A 21,220-nucleotide genomic window follows, 5' to 3' on the forward strand; every position below is an offset into this window, starting at 1 on the left:
TTAAGCGATCCTACTGCCTCAGCTTCCCAAGTAGCTGGGACTACAGGCATGCGCCACCGTGCCAGGCTAATTTTTTCTATATACTTTTAGTTGGCCAGATAATTTCTTTCTATTTTTAGTAGAGACGGGGTCTCGCTCTTGCTCAGGCTGGTCTCGAACTCCTGACCTCGAGCGATCCGCCTGCCTCGGCCTCCCAAGTGCTAGGATTACAAGCGTGAGCCACCGCGCCTGGCCCCCTTCTCACTTCTTACCTCAATAAATGTAACAGGAAAAAAAGCCCCAAACCCTTAGCATGATATAAAAGTCCTTCCATGATCTACATCTCTGCTGCTCTCTTTAGACTCATCTCTTGGTACCCTACCACATGGAATTGGTAGAACATTCCAGAGAGTGTTGGTAGTGCTGCTTCCTCTGCCAAGAACTATCATTCCCACCTCTACAATTATTCCCTAATTTTTCAAGATTTAAATGAATTATTTTTATTCTTTAGAGGGATTTCCTCCTTTGAGTACCAAATACATTTTGTAGATGCATGTATCCCCAGAACCTAACACAGTAGGGGTTCAGTATTTGTTGCCAGGCTAAATTATTGCAGCTAAATTGATATTTTGCATGTATTTATTTTCTTTAGGCAACTGTATGTGCCTTGAGAAAAAGATTTATTTATCTTTACATCCCAGGTACTCAACATTTACTTAAATGCAACAAATAGTAAATTTACATTTCAAAATTACAATGTATGTTGTGACCTTGTGTAACAGCTTGAACACGTTTTCAGCTTTCAAAAGTTATTAATTTGATTTTTATTTCCTCTGAAGAACCAATGACAAGATTCTTCCTTAAAATAGGGTTTATTGAGCAGCATTTAGGCAATAACAGGAACAATCACATTTTTCTTAAAAAGTGTCATAGACACACTTTCAAGGAGGTCATCGAAAAGCAAGTGGCATTGCAAACCTGTGAATGGGCCCTAGCTGCTAGATTCACAGTCACTTATACAAATTTGAGAAGAGAGAACCAGCCTACCAAGTCAAGAACATAAGGTTTTATTTGCCAGGAGTGCCAACAGCAAAGAGGAGAAATGGATTTTATGAGCTATGAAAGGCAGAGGTCAAAAGTTCACAGGGAAAAAAAAACACGTGGCTCACTGGGTGGCGGGAGCACGTGAGGTGAGAACAAGTTTCGAAAGGAGGGGGTGGGGATAGTGGTAGGTGAGGGGGTAGGATACGGGTGGGTCTTTGGGCTGTTTTTCTGCAAGACAAGCTTCTGATAGGACACCTAGGAAGGGTATGTGGCAAGCTCCACCCCTTGGGCCTTAGGAACGGCCAAGGGAAAGGCTGTGATTGGGTGACCAAGTTAACGGGGACCTCGGGAGGTTAGTGAGGGGCTACTACATAAGCCCTGCCTCAGTGGGTGGTGCGGTGGTCACACCGAGAAGATGGCTTCGCTTTCAAAGCTGCCATCTTCGGGGAAGGCGCTGCCAGACTCCAGCAATGCAAGAAGTGTGCCCTTTATGAATATGTCGCCAGGTAGGTAGATCCCAGATCCTAGCCCCCACTAGTCTGGGCTCACTGGCTTTGAGCAGGAGACCTCTGCTTAGGACAGACTAGAGTGAGGAGCGCACCCCTCCGTGGAGAGGCTTCCCTGTCTGCGTCCCTGTGCTCCGGGAACCCCGGCCAGCCTCGGCCCCTGCCTCCCCTCTCCGTTGCCACTGTCCCGCGCCTCCAGCCCTTTCCTCCCTCTTAGATGGGGAACTCTGAAGAAAGCTGAAAGAAATCGCGCGGGGAGTAAAGGTTACTGCAATGAGGAGGGGGGGGAATAAAAAAAATGACTATTTCAGTATAGTTTACCCTCCTAAGAAATGATACCAAATGCCCGCCTTCAAAAAAGCAGCACCGCGCACTCTTCTCAGTGCAAGCGCATGTAAGAAACGACTAGATTCCAGGGCTAGGACGAGCCAGGCTTAGGCGACTCTGCTAGGGATCCCCTAGTGCGAAGGGGTGGCTGGTTGGTTGATTTGCTTGTTGGCTGGTTATTCGCCCTGAACTGCCTTCCCGCCCTGCTGGTACCTTCTCGTCTCTCACCTCAGAACCCTACACAGAGAGTGGAGTCTTAGAAAAAATAAATCCTTTACCAAAGCCCTTAAAACCCTCCATTCGCACCACATCCAGAAAAAAGCGGATTTTACTTGGACCAATTTCTCTGCTTGCTGTCGTCTACCTTAGAAAGGGGGAGGGAGGTGGGGCAGAGGAGGGAGGCTGACTTTAGAAATGTGGAGGGGCAGCAGAGCAGGCAAGAAGGAAACTTCAGAAACGGGGGCAGGAGCAGGAAACAGCAAGGGCCATTTTTGAAATGAGAGGGGGAGGAGAAGAGCAATGAGACGCAAGCTTCAAGATGGAGGGTGAGAGCAAGGAGGGTGGAGCTTAGAAACGGAGGAGCAGGACAAAGAGGGTTGGCCTTAGAGATGAGGGTGAGGGAGCAGAGCAGGGAGAGCTAAACTTAAAAGGGGGCGGGGCAGTGCAGAGTGCACCATATAAATGAATAGGGGGACGGCGGGAGGGCAGACGGCAGAAATAGCGGGGAGGGTGTGAGGGTAGAGAAGCAGAGCAGGTAGAGGAGAATTTAGAAATGAGGGATAGAGTAGGAGAACTAGGAAGCCTTTAAAAATGAGGGTAGAAAGCGTACAAAAGGGGGCGGGCTTTAGTAGTGGGGAGGGAAGAGCAAGGAAAACAGACATTTAAAATGCCTGGGAAGAGGAGCAAGGGCTAAAGACCTTAGAAAAGGAAGGCGTAGGGCTGGGATGGAGGATCTTACAAAGGCAGGGAGCAAAGTGGGCAGTGAAGGGGAAACTTAGAAATAGAAGGGGACAGGGCAGTGAGGGTTGAGTTATAAATGAGGGGGGAGAGGGACAACAGTCTTTAGAAATGAGGGCTACGGAATAGGAGTTCAGACCTTAAATATGAGATGAGGAGCAGCAGTAAGGGAAACGCTTAGAAGTGAGGAGAGGGAGGAGCAAGGAGACTAGACCTTGAAAATGAGAAAGGACACATAGGGAGAGCAGGTGTTAGAAATGGCTTAGAGTAGCACAGCCAAGGAGGGCCTTATAAGTGTTGGAAAATAGGCAGAGTGGACTTTAGAAATGGGGGTGTAGGCCGGGCGCGGTGGCTCACGCCTGTAATCCTAGCACTCTGGGAGGCCGAGGCGGGTGGGTTGCTCCAGGTCAGGAGTTTAAGACCAGCCTCAGCAAGAGCGAGACCCCGTCTCTGCTGGAAATAGAGGGAAATTATCTGGCCAACTAAAATATATATATAGAAAAAATTAGCCGGGCATGGTGGCGCATGCCTGTAGTCCCAGCTACTCGGGAGGCTGAGGCAGGAGGATCGCTTAAGCCCAGGAGTTTGAGGTTGCTGTGAGCTAGGCTGACGCCACGGCACTCACTCTAGCCCGGGCAACACAGCGACACTCTGTCTCAAAAAAAAATAAATAAATAAAAATAAATAAATAAAAAATAAAAAGAAATGGGGGTGTACTTGTCTCTAGTAAACATACCCAAAAAGTATTAGAGTCCTTGTTTACAAATAAAAGGCAAAAATAAGACCAAAATTAGAACTGGCAACAGCAAGAACTTAACAGGAACTGGGCTTCTGTGTCCGCCCCTTTTATCTAAAAGAGACCAAGGCAAAAGTACTGTAGTTAGAAAGAAAGGAACCCTTTTCTGCCTGCTACATATGTTATATCATAAATACACAAATATTTACAAAGTATGCACTCTGCTAGGTACTTAGTACACTGATACATAATGGCCTCTTCTGAAGCACCTCATAATCTAGTTAGAGAGGCAGGTAAATAAATATGTGCAATTATATGTTGTTTTAAGTGTTCTGGAAGTATGTATAGTCAGACTCAGAAATTTAGAGGAATCTAAGTCACATTTTGTGAGGTTTCTAGTGTTTTAAATATTTTAAAAATGACAAAATGGTATTTACAAAAATTATAGTTTATTTTAAAAATTTATAACTATAAAATAGTGTTTTCAACCCGTAATAAAATACAATACAATATAATTATGCTTTTCACAAAAAAATTACACAATTTATCTAGTAAAATTGTACATATGTCACCTTAAGCAGTGTGATCAATTTAAAACTGTATGAGGAATGCTGTTTTTCTTTAATCCTCTTTGGGGAAGCCTGGATCAAATGGTTCTCCTTGAAAGAATTGCTAAATGTTCTCTAAGTGGATCCAGTGGACAATATCATTACAGAGAGCAGCATGAACAAAGCCCCATGTCTCTGTAATGATACATTCTGAGAACTAAGAGAAGGAACATGAGACTCTGGAAAAAGATTGGTTTTTGTATTAAGGACGCCTTCCTTATAACTTCATAGCCTCTGTTAGAAGGATCCTTAGACATCTTACCCAGGTTCAAAAGCATTTGTTTTCTTTTCAATATGGAGAGGCTGAGCAGCAATTGGAGTTCAGCCCTAAATCATAGCTTATGAGATCTATGATTTCTAGTGCTGTATATATTATTGTACAATTCCATTACCGTGCAACAAATCAAATGGAGGTCTATGGAATTACGAAGCCTGGAGGCTAAAATTATCTATGATTTCACTTTTTAAAAAACCCTGCAACACACTCCAAGGGTGTGAATAATTAGGAAACTTTTTTAAAAGTAAGTTTTTAAATAAATTCATAAGTTATGTTTGAAAAATTGAGACCTGTGATGTTTCTCAGTTGTTTTTTCTTTACCTACTGTGAGATCATTTGTTCTTTCTGGCCCACTTAGCATACACCTATATATTTAGAGAGAAGAAAAGCAAAATAGAAAACATTAAGTACATTTTATAGGACACATAGGTATACATGAGAAAGCTTTTCAGTGTCATTGATTATTAAATGCCAATTCTGTTCAAATAGGTATTTATCCAATTTCAGTATGTACCTAACAGAATTTCTATAAAACAGAAATACTTCTTATACTAAAGTTTTCTCCTTCAGTTTTCTAATCTTGTTAATAGAATTTCAGAGTTGGAAAGGACTATAGAAACTCTTTTTTTTTTTTTTTTAATTTCAGCTCATCATGGGGGTACAAAAGCTCAGGTTATATACAGCCCATCCCCCTGAGTCAGAGCCTCAAGCTTGTCCATTCTCCAGACAGTGCGCCTGGCACTCACCATGTAGTCATACCTCCATCCCCTCCCCCCACCCCCCCACCTCCCCGAGTCAGCACCTTCAAGCATGACCATTCCCCAGACGGTGCGCAACGCACTCGTCATGTAGGCATACACCCATCCCCTCCCCCCCCCCGCCCCCCCCCCTCCCCCCCGTCTCAGTCTGATATGCAATTGGTACCCTTCCCCGATGTGCATTTAGGTGATGATCAGGGAAACCAGTTTTCTGGTGAGTACATGTGATGCTTGTTTTTCCATTCTTGGGATACTTCACTTAATATAATGGGTTCCAACTCTCTCCAGGAGAACCAAAGAGATGTCGTATCACTGTTATTTCTTATAGCTGAGTAATACTCCATGGTATACATATACCACAGTTTACTAATCCATTCGTGAATTGATGGGCATTTGGGTTGTTTCCACATCTTTGCAATTGTGAATTGTGCTGCTATAAACATTCGGGTACAGGTGTCTTTGTTATAGAATGATTTTTGTTCTTCTGGGTAGATGCCCAATAATGGGATTGCTGGATCAAATGGTAGGTCTGCTTGAATCTGTTTAAGGTATCTCCATATTGCTTTCCACAGGGGTTGCGCTAGTTTGCAGTCCCACCAGCAGTGTAAGAGTGTTCCTGTCTCTCCGCATCCACGCCAACATGAGAAACTCTTTTGTTACCTACCAGTCAAATAAGGAACCATTTACAAAAGGAATTAGAAGAATGTCATTGCTAAATTCACTGATTTCACTCAGGCTATACCTGAGGTCTTTTTTTAGTCTCATAGTACATTTCTAAGTTGGAGGCATAGGTATCTTTTCCTAATACCATTTTTTTTTTCAATTATATTTCAGTTTGAACATTTGTGAATTTGATATGAAACATTTATGAAATCCTAAATACTACATTTATTTCCAGAAAATATAGCATAGAATGGATGTTCAAGATTATGTAGCTGAAATATATATTTTTTTCCCTTTTGAATCTGAAGTACCTTTACAATTAAAATTTCCTACTCAATTAACTTTCATCACCTTTGACATTTTAAATACTGATGTCTGGACTCAGCATGAGTTTAGATGATACTATGCCATACAGTCTTGTCCTGAGGTGACACCATTATCAGTGTTGTAAGTGCAAAGAGAAATGGAACATCAGCATTTGGCAAGAAATGAGGTGAAAGATCTGTTTTATGCAAAACTTTTCCATTTTATTGGAAGCCACACAGAACTTACTTTGGAAAATAACAAACATATTTGCTTTTAAAGATTGTTACATTAAATGCACCCATCATTCACATTTTCTTTGTCTATTCTCTTTTTGTGGTTTAGGCAGCTTTACAGCTTTTGCTAAAAGTTTTCTTTAACATGTGGACTTAGCTTATAAAGACAGCCAATGATGAAATAAAAATTATAATTACTTTCAAATAGCTGTGCAACAATCATATAAATTATCTGTGATTTAAAAGCATTGATCTGGCCAGGCACGGGTGGCTCATGCCTCTAATCCCAGTGCTTTGGGAGGCTGAGGCACGAGGACCACTTGAGGCCAGAAGTTCAAGACCAGCCTGGGAAACATAGTGAGACCCTGTCTCTACAAAAAATAATAATTAAAAAAATAACCAGACGTGGTGGCCTGTGGTTGTAGTCCCAGCTATTCGGGAAGATGAGGTGAGAGGATCGCTTGAACCAAGGTTTTGGAGGTTGCAGTGAATTATGATGGTGCCACTGCACTCCAGGCAAAAGAGCAAGATCCCATCTCTAAAAAAAAAAAAATTAATAAAAAAGCATTGAACTATGGAGTACTACTCAGCTATAAGAAACAATGGTGATATAGCACCTCTTGTATTTTCCGAGATAGAGTTGGAACCCATTCTACTAAGTGAAGTGTCCCAAGAATGGAAAAATAAGCACCAAATGTACTCACTATCAAATTGGTTTCACTGATCATCACCTAAGAGCACATTTAGGAATAACATTGATTGGGTGTCGGGAAGATGTGGGTCGGGGAGGAGATAGGTGTATACAGACATAATGAGTGTGATGCGCACTGTCTAGGGGATGGACACGTTTGAAGCTCTGACTCGGGGGTGGGGGGGCAAGGGCAATATACATAACCTAAACTTTTGTACCCCCACAGTATGCTGAAATAATAATAAAAAAAGCATTGATCAATTTCTTGATTTCTTGTGATACCTAGCTTATTGCCAGGCTCATAAGATTCTCTCAGTTAGTGCTTGTTATTTGGTACATTGACATAACACTAGGCTACAGATTATGTGGGATTCTCCCCCATAAGGTGTCTATTACCCTCACTATTTGTGCCTTAGCTTCTCTCCCTTACTGTATACTAAGGTGTTGATACTCAAGGCTTTTCATCACTTGTATCTATCTTATCTGTCTAACCTTTCCCCTCAGAAGCCTGTAGCCTTAATCTTCCATTCAAGCCAAGCTGATCTTCTCCCTGAACATACTATATTAATTCCTGACTCTAAGCCTCTTTTTGTCCTGTTTCTCTTTCCTGGAGTGCCCAGATCTTTCCCCTCATTCAAATTCTACATATCCCACCCACCTCAGTCACAAGGATTTTGCAGCTGTTCCGGTACACAGTAATCGGTTTTTTTCTTTAGTTCTGGAGCATTTATTCTCTATGTCATTCAGTTGATACTTAATCATATAAAGGCAATTCACAGCTGGTAAATGTATTGTTATGTTCCAATACCTCATTTGTATGCCAGCTGTTGGATATGTAAAGAATTTCTCCCATAGAAATATTATAAAGGGTGAATAGGTTTCTAGGGTAATACACAAGTGTATTTGATGCACATATAGCAAAGATATGGTACTGATATTCAGATTGTAGCAACCATTTATAATAATATTTTATGCAGTAATGTGTTTCAGGGTCAAACTGAGAATTCTAGGAAGGCATCTCACTCTGCCGTAGTTTTAAAGATATCTCTCTATGGGTTGCTCCTCCTTCCCAGTTTGGCTTCATTTCCTTTGTGACCTGGAGAGGTCTTTGATGACTGGTGGTCCAGTGAGAATACTGTGAGCTGTGGGGGAAGAGCTTTCTGCTTGCAAGAGGATGGGTAGAAAGGAATGAGGCTGTGGAGGTCTCTGCAGTCAATGTTCCTGTTGCATCTGAGGTGGATAGGAAGAGAACTTCTTGTTCTTGTACTTTTTTCCTGACACCATCCTAGTATAAATTTTTATCTCTTCACTCTTAGACTATTGCAATCCATCTGCCTCCCCCTAAAAGAACTAGCTTTAGTTTTTGTAGTCTCACTCTATTCTCCAATCTACTGCCAATCACAAATTGATATTTCCCCAAACCATCATTTTCATAATCTCAGTCCTATATTCTTCAAGGTTCTTTATCATTCAGGGCAGCTGTTTGCAATCCTGGCTGAACATCAGAATTACTTGGAGGACTTTGTTAAAAAAAATACAGATACTGGAGTCCCAGTCCAGTCCTACTGAGTCATAATCTTGAATAGGGGTCCTGTATTTTAACCATCTAATCCCCAAGTGATTCTGATGCACAGCCATGGTAGAGAACCACTAACCTCTAGGATAAAATTTTAAAATCTTAACATGACTTTCAAAGCTCTTTATGTTCAGGAGATTTATGTTCTAATCCCAGTTGTTTTATCAGCTAACCTTGGACAAGTCATTTCTGCTCTCTGGGTTTCAGTTTTCCCATCTGTAAGATGAGGAATTGGTACTTCCCCCACTTAATGTTTCCATTCCAAATTCAGGGATTTTCAGCCTCTTTCCGCCTCTATAGTTTAGTAAATGCTATATTTTAGTCTTATTTCAGAAAAGCTGATTTAAGAGGCAGTTTAAATGAGAGAAATGTGTGGGTGATTATTTTCAAGTCTGAAATATACCCATGACATCCTTTCCATCTTTTAAACAGAGTTTCATTTCTCTGTCTTACAGGCTGTCAGAACAAATTGCTATTGTCCGTTGTGAAACATATTTTTCTGTACTCTACTTGGATGTGTTTATCTTCCTTTGCACAAATGATCCCTTTGATATGAAATTAAATTGTGGAGTAAATACAACAAAAATTGAAAAGTAACAGAAAATTGAATTTCCTCTTAGTGTAATGAATTTTATATAGCAACTATGGATGTAGTCATTAAAGCTGAACCCATATCATGGGGTTGCTGACATTTTAAAGGGAAGGCAGTACTATCACTTATGAGTCTAAACTGGGTGAAAGCATTGACCATTTTGAAGAAAACATAAATGTTAACCCTGCAACAAAATCTTTTGTGGTCCAGGGTGGTGAACAGCCTTAGAGTGGGGCTAAATAAGTGAGAAAATAATATGCTATTGACTCACAGATTCTCCTTATTATAGATTTTGATGGATACCAGAGTAAATTTCTGCCTTTTTTCTTCTAGAACAATTACTGTGAGTCAAAATAGCTTGATGCTGTTGGTCAGGTAGCAGATAGAAACCTTTTTTTTTTTTTTTTTGAGACAGAGTCTCGCTGTGTTGCCCGTGCTAGAGTGAGTGCCGTGGCATCAGCCTAGCTCACAGCAACCTCAAACTCCTGGGCTTAAGCGATCCTACTGCCTCAGCCTCCCAAGTAGCTGGGACTACAGGCATGCGCCACCATGCCCGGCTAATTTTTTCTATATAGATTTTTAGCTGTCCAAATCATTTCTTTCTATTTTTGGTAGAGACGGGGTCTCGCTCTTGCTCAGGCTGGTCTCGAACTCCTGACCTCGAGCGATCCACCCGCCTCGGCCTCCCAGAGTGCTAGGATTACAGGCGTGAGCCACCGCGCCCGGCCTGAGATAGAAACTTATACCCATTTGTTGAATGTGATCTGTGCCAGTTGATGTTGGCAAAGCCTGTTTGGGAATAACTCAGCCAGGCATGTCTATAAAAACCTCATCTCATATGAAATATGCAGCATTTTGCTTTGTGTAATACTACTGCTATTCTCTATTCTTTCTCTGATGTTTGTTCGATCATAGTAATAAAAAGTCATGTTATTTGGATTGGTTGAGACTGAGATGGGAAAATGCTTCTATACAGTAATATATTCAAAGGGAAAGGATTCAAAAAATCCTATGGGATTAATGTGGCACTGCCAGGATAACGCTAAGACTGAAGTTGTCTTTATGGTGTTATGTGTAAGATAAAAAATAATCTGAGAAAGATTTGATTATAGGGGAAGAGGTCTCTAGATATTTCTGGAGCCATTTCATTTATTTCATCCCTGAGTTAAAAAGGATAATGTGAGTTGCAGGGTGGTTTTATTGAAACTTCAAATGATTTAAGTCCTTTTGGGCAAATGAGGCCCCTAACAGGATTTAAAGCCATGCTATAGCATTCCTGTATAGTACTATATGGTTCAGAACAGGCCTGATAATAGCTTCGTATCAGTTCTTTACCAAGTGATTCTAAAACAGAGCTAGCCACTAGGGTTATCTTTGGTGACTCTGAGGAGTGGAAAAATTAAAAGTCACTGCAAATTGTCTCTGAGTGCCACAAGACAGACTGATCCCAGAGTACTCCCTCAGGTCATTGCGAAAGGTACTGACTCAGGAAGGAGCTTGCTTTCACTTTCTCCTCTCTGAAATTTTGTTGTCCTGTTTAGGAAGTCATCCATGTCATTGGGTCCCTATAAACCGGGTAGTGATTGTTTCAGGTTTGATGGGGAGGTTGGAGATTTAAAAATCTTCCTGTGGTGTCCTGTAAGATATGCTGTTCGTACACTCTCTTATACTGTAACGAGAAAAAAATCTGTACAGACATTTGTACAGATTTTAAATGTAGAATATTGGGGAAACAGAACAGAGGAAAAACAGAGAAGAAAAGAGAATGCATAAGAAATACAAGGAACAGAAAACTAAAGATTATGTCTGCAGGAGATGTTAAAACCAATAACTGCTGAGATACAGACAGAACCAAGGTTTAAAATGGGATTATCAAGAAATGGTACTTAATCAGCTCAGGGTTTGAAGACTTCCGAGCAAGAGTCACAAACTGTAAATTTAATAGGTCATTTTATATCAAAATGTCAATTATGAAACACCTAGAATTTTTCAATTATATAAATATATTCTCTGGGTTCTGCTGTGACTCTGACAGTGTTAACTTCTTTTTCTATTGTGGGGTTTATTTCCCCCCAGAAATTGGTTTTATTTGATGTACCCACGTCTTCAGTTTCTCAAGAAAGAAAAAAATCTCTATTAAAAAAAAGAGCAAAAGCACTCAATTGATTGTTGAGCTTTACACTGTCTTTTACCTTTGGATATGTCAGATATTTCAAAGAAAATCAGAATTAGATACTTAGAGACCTGAGGCAGGACTAGTACTAAGCAAAATAATAAAGGAGTGGTTTAATCTTTGGCACCCAACTGTCTCTTTTGTTCCCTTTTCAGCTCCTCCTCTTTCTTTCAGAATCTCTTGTTCCTTCCAAATCTCTAGCCTGTGCTTATTTCTAAAGATGTCTTAACCTAAGTAAGCTTTCATCCACTGATAGAACATCCCACCTATAGACCTTTCCATTCCAGATGTTAGGAGAGGCATTTTAGAGCAGGTTGTACCTGTCTCCCATCATTCAAATCATGCCTTCTAAGTGCTCTCTACTTGAGTACATAAGAACATGCCTGACACAAAGTAAAGTCTGATTGATTCTTGCTACTCAAATAACCCAGGTCCCTCGCCTCTGTGGTATCTCCCTGTGAACATAATTTTGGAGAAAATATGTGTAACTAATTGTCTAGTACTTACATTTAATCAGTGATGACACTATTGCTCTGTATTTCTCGGAAACTGAAATAACATTTAGTCAAATCATATATTTATATGTTCTCCCCCTTGAGCTATTGCAATCTGACAGTATTTTGGTTTTGCATAAATGAAATTACCATAAGTTTAACAGGAATTTTTCTTTCTTTTTCCCGGAAACTAACCCTAAAATGTCTCCATTTTTTTACTTTTGTTATTGTTTTACACATTCATTATTATTATTATATTATCATTTTTAAGGCTACCAATTTTTAAGTGTTCTAAAATATGATGAGATAGAATATAGATTATTTGCTTAAGACACATTGTTTTTATTTAGCTTTTTCCATTTTCTTCACTTTTATATATTTCTTAATATAGATGACATAATTCTTAGAAAGACAGAAAGTGGAAGCGCTGAAGAAATAAAGAATAAGAAACAGAACCGTGGAAAAAATAACTTGAATTCAAAATGGGATCATAGGCGGAGAGGTAAAGTATACTAAAAAATCACGGGTGGTAAAAAGATTCTGAATTATTTGTGAATAACTAGGTAAGCAAATTCAAGAACTTGCAATGTTGTTCTAAAATTGCATTATGTTGCTTGTTTTATTTTTCCTGGATATGGACTTATACAGGGTTGGTAAGAATTTATGCCATGTCAAATGAAAAAAAAATTTTTTAATTTATATGTGTATTTTTTTATTTATATGAGGGCAGGATGAGAAAAGTAATCATATAGGCTGAGAAATGCTTTGTACTTACTTACAAGCCTGGGCTGGTTAGTCCAGTTCCACTTTTAGAAGGCAATCCAGTAGGGTTAAGAGCATGGTCGATAATCTGACCACCATGGCATCCACATTTTGGGAAAAAAAAAAGAATGTCATAGGCCAAAGAAAGTGGGGTAGAACATAAAGAAAGTTCTCTGTATCCTTAACTTTGTTGGTCAGTGCAGTGTGCATATTTTAATATGAATGTGCTGCAGATTGCCACAGTAGGGAAGTCTTTTCGACAATTAAGGGTCTTCATGGTTTAGTGAACGTGTAGGAACCATCTTGACATTGGGCATACTCTACCATTTGCATACCCAGCTTCATTAAAGTCCTTGTTTGAATCTTCCATGGCTCAACCTGTTAAGAAAGGAAAGGGATGTTGGTTATTATAGAGGCAAAGCAGCTAAGAATGGTGAGATGGCCCATTCTCATGTTCCTACCCAAACATAAAATTGATTTTTATGAGTCTTTAGGAGAGCTATATTCTTTGATGGTTTCTTTTTATTATTATTATTTCAGCATATTATGAGGGTACATAAGTTTAGGTTACGTATATTGTCCTTGCCCCCACACCCCCCATTGAGTCAGAGTTTCAAGCATGTCCATCCACCAGACAGCACGCATCGCACTCATTATGTATGTATACACCCATCCCCTCCCCCCCACATCTGCCCGACACCCAATTAATGTTATTCCTAAATGTGCTCTTCGGTGATGATCAGTGAAACCAATTTGATGGTGAGTATATGTGGTGCTCCTTTTTCCATTCTTGGGATACTTCACTTTGTAGAATGGGTTCCAGCTCTATTTGATAGTTTCTTAAGCTATCTTTAGTATCCAAAGCAAAGCAGACAATTGAGGCAAATATCCACATGATTAATACACAACAGACAGTTTTTCTCCATCTCTCCTTTTTCTTTTCTTTTCTTTTTTTTTTTTTTTGGAGACAGAGTCTCACTCTGTTGCCCTGGCTAGAGTTGCCATGGCATCAGCCTAGCTCACAGCAACCTCAAACTCCTGGGCTCAAGCGATCCTACTGCCTCAGCCTCCCGAGTAGCTGGGACTACAGGCTCAAGCCACCATGCCCAGCTAATTTTTTCTATATATTTTTAGTTGTCCAGATAATTTCTTTCTATTTTTTTAGTAGAGATGGATGTCTCACTCTTGCTCAGGCTGGTCTCAAACTCCTGAGCTCAAACGATCCGCCCATCTTGGCTTCCCAGAGTGCTAGAATTATAGGCATGAGCCACCACACCCGGCCCATCTCTCCTTTTTCTATTGGAGTATTCTTTCAATTAATTTCAGATAATATGTCCCAACTTTGGTGGTATATGAAACCAAATTTGAAGTATTGTGTACAGAAAAGACCACCCTACTAAGATACGTGAATAAAAATAGTATGGCAAAAACTGTTCTAGAATTCAGTAAGACTCCCAGTTGATATCAGAGTAATTAAATATCAAAGGTTTTACAAAACCCAGTGCATAGCTTTTAAAAATGAGATCATAGATAATACTCTTGAAAGATATGTTGAATTTACTGACTGAAACTACAGAAAATAATTATTTTTTAAAGAATATTCAAGATACAGAAACAACTTGGAGGAAAGAAATTGTGATAAACCACACCACGAACCTTCTGGATTCAAGTCTGGACAAAGCCGTTTAAACAGCCAGCCTTTAATGAAGCAGGTAAATAAGTACCAAGAATTAGCTAATACAAAAGGTCTTAAATTTAATATTTTTCTTAATATTAAGGATTATTTTAAATTCTGTGCAAGAATTGTTTCTTAATGATGCCTTGAACATAATATAAATTCAATATTTATTAGTTGTTTTTACCCCATAACTATTTTAATAAAGTTAATTTTTGCTATTTTCAATCATTGCTAAAAATCTTGAATTTATAAAATGCCAAAATAGATTATTGGTTATTGTGATGTGTCCTATATAATCATTCTCATTTTTGTCCTCATACAGAGTCTTTGATCTTAACTTACAGTATAAAAACAGTTTAAGTAGCCTTGTGAATGAATTGTAAAAGCCAGAAGTCAGATGCTATAGGTTATGAAATATACTTTGGGACCAACAAGTGGGACAGACCATACTTATACAAATCCATCACCTCTAAATTTGTATAGGTGAGCCAGTCACTGACAGGAATTCGAGAGGTGCTCATATCCAGATTTATGAGCTAACATTGGCACTAATGTTTTAGCTTGGCTTTATAAACCGATTCCTCTTAAGATGTTATGTGGTCATTTAGCAAAAATGGCAGTTCTGGGAGCTTAAACCATTTTTGCCAAATTACGTAAATGCAAATATTTATTTGTTTGTTTTGGATAGGAACATGTTGCATTCAAATATTTGAAGGATTCATCTAAATTTAATAAATATTGATTGATTCAATGCCTGCTCTATACAGGAACTGTGGTACCAGAACAGCCTGCTTCAAATATTGTATGTGGTGGTGGGAGAGAAAGATGAGAGAGAAATGTAATGCCAAGCGGTATGCAGTGTGTGTTCTAATAGTTTATATATTGTGGGGATGTAGTTATTCATTCTGATTGGAGGGACTTGAAAAAGTTTGATGGAGGTGATGGCATTTGATCTGTGCCTTGTAGGATGACAAGGTTTTTGATAAAGTTTGGAAAGAAGAACATGAGCTTTCTTTTGTACAGTCCAAGATGCATAAATGAACTGAGAATATTGTAAAACAGTATTTTCAAACTGAAAGTATCCTTCTATTGTTCATACTTTTGAAACTTTCAAGACTATCATTATAGCAGAACTCACTAGAAATAAAAATACCCTGTGGTAAAGAGATCCATTAAAATTTAAGCATAATTATTTTACCAATAAATTGAATAATTACAGTTTCCAGTAATGCTTTGCAATTCTAATACGCCAGTTTTGTACTTCACAAGATTTAATCTTAGTATCAGTAGAACATAATTGTATTTATTCAACACAATTCTTTTTGATGGAAGGTGTCTACTAGTTTATCATATAATAGGAAACTAATGTGCATTTAATTTTCTAAAGATAGGAAATCTGTAGTATCCAAGTTGATGAAAATATTTCTTATATAAACATTTATAAAAGGACTGCAACCTCCTTTAGAAAGGTACTTGGGTACATATGGGTCCTTAGGAGATGAGTCTCAATCCTATCTTTCCTCTTGACTCGCTGTGTTCCCAACACTAGTCACTTAGAAAGGAGAAGAGGTACATATGCATTCCACCCAATCTCCTTACTTAGGTTTTTTAGTATAAAAGCTGTAGAGTGGCTATGGCTTTATGCATTTAGCAAAGTAAGTAATTTTTCATATTTTTCTTACTAAAGTTTTCTATGCATAATATTATTTATGCTGGTGTTTCCCCTGCTGTTTAATAGTTGCTTCCAGCTTCTGGTATTATTAAACTAGAAAGTCATAATGCCAAATGTAGGGCATGTTTTCCTTGTCAGGCAATATTTACTAAAAAGCTTGATTTCTCAGCATGGTCCATATGGTGTTTTCCACTTACATTTATGTAGCATCATAGAGATTTGTCAGAGGTTTCACTATTTGCATTTAGCTTATTCACTTCACTGCCCTTTTGGCTTAAAAATTTAAAACTTTGGCCGGGCGCGGTGGCTCAAGCCTGTAATCCTAGCACTTGGGAGGCCGAGGCGGGCAGATTGTTTGAGCTCAGGAGTTCGAGACCAGCCTGAGCAAGAGCAAGACCCCGTCTCTACTAAAAATAGAAAGAAACTATATGGATAGCTAAAAGTATATATATAGAAAAAATTAGCCGGGCATGGTGGCACATGCTTGTAGTCCCAGCTACTCAGGAGGCTGAGGCAGAAGGATTGCTTGAGCCCAGGAGTTTGAGGTTTCTGTGAGCTAGACTGACGCCATGGCACTCTAGCCCGGGCAACAGAGTGAGACTCTGTCTCAAAAAAAAAAAAAAAAAATTAAAACTTAGAAAGGCAGCGTTGTTCCCAGTCTAATTTACTTTAATAATATTAAGCCAACCTTATACTCCCTTTATAGCTTCCTTCCCCTTCACTTGCTTTGTCTTTCTCTCTAGAATTAAGTATTAATTTATATTGAAGAAGATGGATAGTTTCCTTCAATGATCATCAAGCAGACAAACAGTATGGTTTTGAACACTTTTCTTTGATCCTAAGGATTTGTATTACAAAATATTATTAAATATTCTGTCTCTCTTCAACTATAAAGTCACAGAATCTCTCTTTTCTTTAGTAAAAAAATAGGTCCAGAAAATGGTAGGTAGAATATGACCTTGGAATATATTCAAACTCACAAAACAATTAATTTTCCATATTTTTTATTTTATTAAATGTTATGTACATAATATTCTTTGTGTCGATGACATTAGAGCTATTCTGCAAGTTAATTCTGAAAACTGGTTAATATATAAAAGTAGGCACAGTGGAATTCTAAAAGAAACAGTTATAGAAGTTGTCTTGAGAATATATCATTATGACTTAATCAAATCATGGGGTATATGTTTCATTTGTTTTGCTTAATTGGGGTTCTCTGCAGGAGAAGTGCAATGACAATGATGAGGCCCAAGCAGAGAAGAATCAAGGCCAATCAGAGGGGCACCAGCATCAATCAGAAGGAAATCAAAATGATCGGGAAGGATCTCAGGGCCAACCAGAAGAAAATCAATACCATTCAGAGGGATCCCAAGGCCACTTACACAGATCTCATTATCAATCAAAGAGATCTTATGGTCAATCAAAGAGATCTCATGGCCAATTAGAGAGATTTCATGGTCCATCAGAGAGATCCCATGTCCAATCAGAGAGATCTTATGGTCAATCAAAGAGATCTTGTGGCCAATTAAAGAGATCTTATCACTACTCAAAGAGAGCTTATGGTCACTCAAAGATATCTTATGGTCAATCAGGAAGATCTCATGGCCAAGCAGAGAGATATCGAAAACACCGACCAGTAGGAAGAATCCAAAGATTACCCATAACTGATTCTGAATATTACAGGTAAAAATACAGCAAGTCCTTAATCATTAGTACAATGTGTTGAATGATATGGAAAGGAAAAGGCATGCTTTACATATCTATATTTTAATGGCTAAATATGTATTTGTTGTAATAGGTATGTTTTGGGACAAAGATATTAATAGAATGGAGGTAATATATACATGGTATCAATGTTCTCTCAACTTTCTGATGTCCTCTGGTTATCATCCAGTTTCCCAAGGTGTCCCATTGAGTTGTTCCATCTAGGTCTGCTTTCCCTGGCAGAGTCCCATGTACTCAGCCTTTCCTACTGAGCTTCCCCCACAATCAGAATATATTGACTCATTGTCTAATCCCCTTTGGACCTTCCAACCTGGTGGGCAAGCTAATCTAAAAACAAACTGCTATTAATAAATTGATAATATATAATCTACGATAATGAATTGCTATGTTTTCTTCTTCTGTCTCCTTCCTGAAGAGTCCTCAGAGAGTCCTTAGCAAACAAATGATAGATGTGTCTTTGGGAAGCTGGACTTTTTTGCTTTCCTCAAATCAGACTATAGGCGAGAATGCCTGTTCTATGCATAGTTGCAATAGTAACCTTCTGAATATGTTTTGAAAACATTGTATATATTCACTGTTGCCTTATGAAACTGTTAGGGTAGGTCTGTCTACCCTAGCAAAAGAACCAGAGAAAGTTAAATAGTACTGTAGATTGAGTTTAAAAACACAAGACATTTTTATTGCAATTTATTAGGTTATTGAATAAAAATTTATTTTTAGGCCAGGCGCGGTGGCTCACGCCTGTAATCCTAGCACTCTGGGAGGCCGAGGCAGGAGGATTGCTCAAGGTCAGGAGTTTGAGACCAGCCTGAGCGAGAGTGAGACCCTGTCTCTACTAAAAATAGAAAGAAATTATATGGACAACTAAAAATATAGAGAAAAATTATCCAGGCATGGTGGCACATGCCTGTAGTCCCAGCTACTTGGGAGGCTGAGGCAGAAGGATTGCTTAAGCCCATGAATTTGAGGTTGCTGTGAGCTAGGCTAACACCATGGCACTCTAGCCAGGGCAAAAGAACAAGACTCTGTCTCCAAAAAATAAATAAATAAATAAAAATAAATTTATTTTTAGTTTGAATTTCCCAGTGATTGCCCTCAGTTTTCATTAGCTATAAATGTCTAATCAAATATTTTAGCTCATATTAACTGCTGCACAAAACTGCTGATTTCAGCTAAAAAAAAATTACTTCCAAGATGTGCATATGAGTTATTGCATAATTAGACAATGTCTGATTCAGGCACCATTTCAATGCAAAAGGTCTCACTCTACTTATATTAGCAGTATACACATTATTTGCTATAAAAAACTAAAATATGTTTAACATGTGACAAGCAATTCATATATCTGCATTCATTAGGGATTTTCAGCATTTTGCTTCATTTACATATCAACTTTTATCAAGGGGTATAATACATTAAGGCATTGAAAATTCCATTTACATTATTACCCAATGACATTCTTATCATTTTGCAATTTTAAAATATAACAAACAAGTCTGTTTAGTTTTTTCCTTTATCTTCTATTATAATTTTTTTATATCCTCAGCACAAATAAATACTACTTGAATGGTTAAATTTACCAAATGTAGAATTATCACTAAAGAACACAAAGTACTGAAAATTAATATATTTTTATCATTGATCTTTTGGAGATTAATTCTACTCCATACCTTTCTATTCTAATATTTATTAGAAATATAAGTGGATTTTCTCATTTTCCTTGTGCTATTGATATCAGAAATGATATTTTGTATGATTTCAGTCTTCTTGAATTTGTTAAGATTTGTTTTGTAGCCTACCATACGGTCTATCTTGGAGAATGTTCCATGTACACTTGAGAACGATATATATTCTGCTGTTGTTGGGTGAAGTGCTCTTTATGTCTGTTAGGCACAACTGGTCTGTAGTGTTGTTGAAGTTCTGTGTTTCCTTGTTGATCTTCTGTCTGCTTGTTCTGTCCATTATTGAAAATGAGACATTCAAGTCTCCTAGCATTATTTTCTTGCAGTCTGTCTATTTCTCCTTTCAATTCTGTCAAACTTTGCTTCATGGAACTCTGAGGTTTGTTGCATAATTATTTATAATTGTTAATCTTGGTGAATTAACGCTTTTATCATTGTATAATATCCTTCTTTGTCTCTTGTAAGTTTTGATTTAAAGTCTAGTTTGTCTAATATTAGTATAGCCACTCCTGCTCTCTTTCGGTTACCATTTGCATTTCTGTCATTTCACTTTCAGCCTATGTATGTCCTTAGATCTAAAGTGAATCTCTTTTGGACAGCATGTTCATTGGATCCTGTTTTTTAATCCATTCAGCCAATCTGTATCTTTAGATTGGGGAGTTTAATGTATTTACATTTAAAGTACTTACTGATAGGGAAGGACTTACTATTGCCATTTTGTTAATTGTTTTCTGTAAGTGTTGTAGCTTTTTTTGTCCTTGCTTCTCTTACTGCCTTCTTTTGTCTTTCATTGATATTTTTGTAGTGATATGCTTTGATTCCCTTCTCATTTCTTTTTCTCTGTATTCTATAGAGATTTTCTTAGTGGTTATCATTGTAATCGCATCTTAAAATTATAGCATTCTATTTTAAACTAATAACTTAAATTCAATTATATTCAGAAACCCTGCTCCTAATTACAGCTCCACTCATTCCCACTTTGTTATTGATGCCACAAATTACATCTTTGTATATTATGCATTCATTTATATACATTTATAGTTATTTTTATGTTTTTGTCATATAAATTCAATGCATCAAAATGACAATAGTACAGATTACTATGTTTGTCCATATATTTACCTTTACCAGAGGACATTATATTTTTGTGCAGCCTCATGTTGCTGTCTACTGTCCTCTCATTTCAACTTGAATTCTCTTTAGCATTTCTTGTAGTGCAGGTCTAGTGGTAATGAACTTGTAGGTTTTTTTATTTTAGTACTTTGAATGTATTACCCCATTCTTTTTTGGCCTGCAAAGTTTCTGCTGAGAAATCCACTGATAATATTATGGAACCCCCTTTGTATGTGATGAATCCCTTTTCTCTTGATGCTTTCAAGATTCTTTCTTTGTCATTAGTTTTATACAGTTTGATTATAAGTCTTGTGGTTCTTTTGGGTTTATTCTAGTTGGAGTTTTTTGAGCTTCTTGAATCTGTATGCTCATTTATTTCTTCAGATGTGGGAAGTTTTCAAAGATGCTCTCGCCCACCACCATCCCCTCCTTTTTGGTTCCTATAATTCATATATTGGTTCACTTGATAGTGCCCCATCAGTTGCTTAGGCTCTCTTCATTTTTCTTCATTCTTTTTTCTTTTTGCGTCTCTGACTCAGTGATTTCAAATGACTCATTTCAAGTTTGCTGATTATTTTTTCTATCTGAGCAGGTCTGCTGTTAAACCTGACAAATGAATATTTCAGTTCAGTTACTGTGCTTTTTAGCTTCCGAATTTCTGTTTGGTT

General features: G+C 38.1%; 1 protein-coding gene across 1 annotated transcript; it reads left to right on the plus strand.

The window, feature by feature from the left end:
• The first annotated feature begins 1,438 nt into the window (after positions 1-1,438).
• On the plus strand, positions 1,439-17,710 carry LUZP4 (leucine zipper protein 4). Its single transcript, XM_045537815.1, is given in 7 exon segments — positions 1,439-1,529; positions 9,587-9,596; positions 10,795-10,891; positions 12,299-12,422; positions 14,279-14,394; positions 17,255-17,532; positions 17,534-17,710. Coding segments are annotated over 7 exon segments (855 nt in total). The 3' UTR covers positions 17,673-17,710.
• The last annotated feature ends 3,510 nt before the right edge of the window (positions 17,711-21,220 follow it).

Source organism: Lemur catta, chromosome X (genome assembly GCF_020740605.2).
Source record: "Lemur catta isolate mLemCat1 chromosome X, mLemCat1.pri, whole genome shotgun sequence".
Lineage (NCBI taxonomy): Eukaryota > Metazoa > Chordata > Mammalia > Primates > Lemuridae > Lemur > Lemur catta.